The sequence below is a fragment of the Bison bison genome, unplaced genomic scaffold (genome assembly GCF_000754665.1).
Source record: "Bison bison bison isolate TAMUID 2011002044 unplaced genomic scaffold, Bison_UMD1.0 scf7180017851191, whole genome shotgun sequence".
Lineage (NCBI taxonomy): Eukaryota > Metazoa > Chordata > Mammalia > Artiodactyla > Bovidae > Bison > Bison bison.
The window spans coordinates 10,800-13,124 of NW_011481764.1; the positions used below are offsets into that span (position 1 = coordinate 10,800).

Genomic DNA, 2,325 nt, shown 5'->3' on the forward strand with positions numbered 1-2,325 from the left:
AAATTTTAAAAAATGGTTCTCCTAAAGCCTCAGATAAATCAACATACTTGATTTATCACCTGATCTTAGCTACCTGTGAAAGATGATGTGCAACAAAGAGAAAAAGAGCATTTTAAAAAATTTTCTTACTGAAGTATAGTTGATTTACAATGTTGTGTTACTTTCTGCTGTACAGCACAGTGAATCAGACATATATATACAAATATTCACTCTTTTTTAGACTCTTTTCCCATATAGGTCATTACTTACTATTGACCTGTGCTATACAGTAAGTCCTTGTTAGTTATCTATTTTATATATAGTAATGTGTATATGTCAATTCCAATCTCCCAATTTATCCTTCCTTTCTTTCCCCCTGGTAAACACAAGATTGTTTTCTACATCTCTAACTCTATTTCCACTTTGTAAACAAGTTCATCTGTACCATTGAAAAAGTATTTTTAATAAGTCTTTCAATGATCCCTACATCATGCAGAGGCTGCATGGTGAATATCTCTGCCAAGGCTTTGAAATAAGTGTGGGGATTCTTTCGGCATATATGCAAATGTTCTATGGAAACTCCAACTTCTAGGATTCCTAGAGGCAGAATACAAGGCCAAATCTCTAAACCAGCAGCATAGCTATCATTTAGAACTGCTACCTTCCTCAAAGACTTTGTGACTGTGTCCAGGCATAATCCCTCCTCCCCGCCCCTGCCACCCAGGAGCCATACCTCTTCTCTAACTGCACAGAGAGGCCAAGTCACCAGCATGTGGTCTCTGTCAAGGGACCACAAAGCTATGGGCCAGTATCAGCTGCCAGTACGTCATCATTCTTATATCCCTCTTTCTCCAATCAGATTGAAGGTGTCCAGAAAATTTTTAAAGAGAAAGCCATGAGCGTAACTGCTTTTGCTAGCAGCCTACATGTAACTCCCCCCCAGGAGAACAAAGCATTTATAATTTTATTTAAAAAATTAGCCCAAACTATTATTTTCTTTAACATCAGAGAAACAGTGGGATAACTATTAAGGACTATCAGGCTCCATGCCCAAGGACAGAACCCAGAAAATGATGTGTTTATAGAATTTGATGAGATATTGCTAAAAGGTATCTTTTGTCTGATAGTTTAATTACATTGTTTCATGTTACACACAGAAAACAGAAGATTGGAAGAGTGATATTTCTTAAAGAAGAATCACTTACTCGTCATTCTGCTGAGAAGAAAAATGATTCTGCTCTGTTAACTGATTATGCTGTTCTCGTTTCTTAACTGTGAAATAAAACAAAGCTTATATAAGCATCATTTGGAAGCCATGCTTCTTACTTCCTTGAGGACCAATAACCTTCACATGTGCATACACACACACCTCAATCCCATTCTAGTTCACCTTCACAGACTTAAAACAGCCAGAGGGAAGGCCAGTCTGAATTCGGAATATAGAAAAGGATCAAACCATGCTGTATTTTATTCAAGACATTCAAGTTTATAACTAGCACCCCTCTTAGGCCAACATTACTAGGCACTGATTACTGAGTTCCCACACAGAGCTGCCTCATGGGAAGGACTTAGAATTAACACATTCAGATTGCTTTATCACTGCAAAACTGCTTCCCAGGCATTAGAGCTCATCTTCTACTGCAAAATTCATTTTCTGAAATAATTCAAACAGCTCCCTGAATCTTGATCTCCTACTAATGAGTTTAATTGTGAATAGTAGAAAGTAAATATCAGCCCCATTCCTTGTAAAAATTATCACAAATCTGAGACACTGAACTGTTCTTATACTTCCCGTTCTAGAGAATGCATGCTTGAATTTACCTGTCAAAAGTTCCTGTTGCTTCAACAAAATAGTTCTGATTTCTTTTAACCACATCATCTTCATATCTATATTTGAAGCCTAAAGATTTAAAAAATGAGGGAGGAGAAGACATGTTTCCTTTTTAAAAGGATGCTTTATAGTAAAACAAAGGTCATTATTATATTAAACATAATCTATATCCTGAACTATCATATTCTTACCCTAACATTTTGATTCTTAAACTTCCAAGAAGCAAATAAACAGCCATCAGATTAGATGAAATAATAATCAAGACTAATTTGAAACTGCCCTTCAATAGTAATGCTTAGTGAAAAGTGAAAGTTACTCAGCCATGTCTGAATCTTTACAACCCCATGGACTATACAATCCATGGAATTCTCCAGGCAAGAATACTGGAGTGGATAGCCATTCCATTCTCCAGGGGATCTTCCCAACCCAGAGATCGAACCCAGGTTTCCCACATTGCAGGTGGATTCTTTACCAGCTGAGCCATCAGGGAAGCCCAATGCTTAGAGAAATGTGAA

The 2,325-nt window shown here is 37.0% G+C and overlaps 1 protein-coding gene across 1 annotated transcript in view; it reads right to left on the reverse strand.

Annotated features, from left to right (window-relative positions):
* The window catches only part of LOC104996061 (proto-oncogene DBL-like), a gene marked incomplete at its 5' end in the record, with an annotated part of 11,422 nt that overhangs the window by 6,311 nt on the left and 2,786 nt on the right, over positions 1–2,325 (reverse strand). Inside the window, 2 exons of the mRNA XM_010850196.1 lie at positions 1,185–1,251; positions 1,801–1,879. Coding sequence (XP_010848498.1) covers positions 1,185–1,251; positions 1,801–1,879 — 146 coding nt within the window. The remainder of the gene's footprint in view (positions 1–1,184; positions 1,252–1,800; positions 1,880–2,325) is intronic.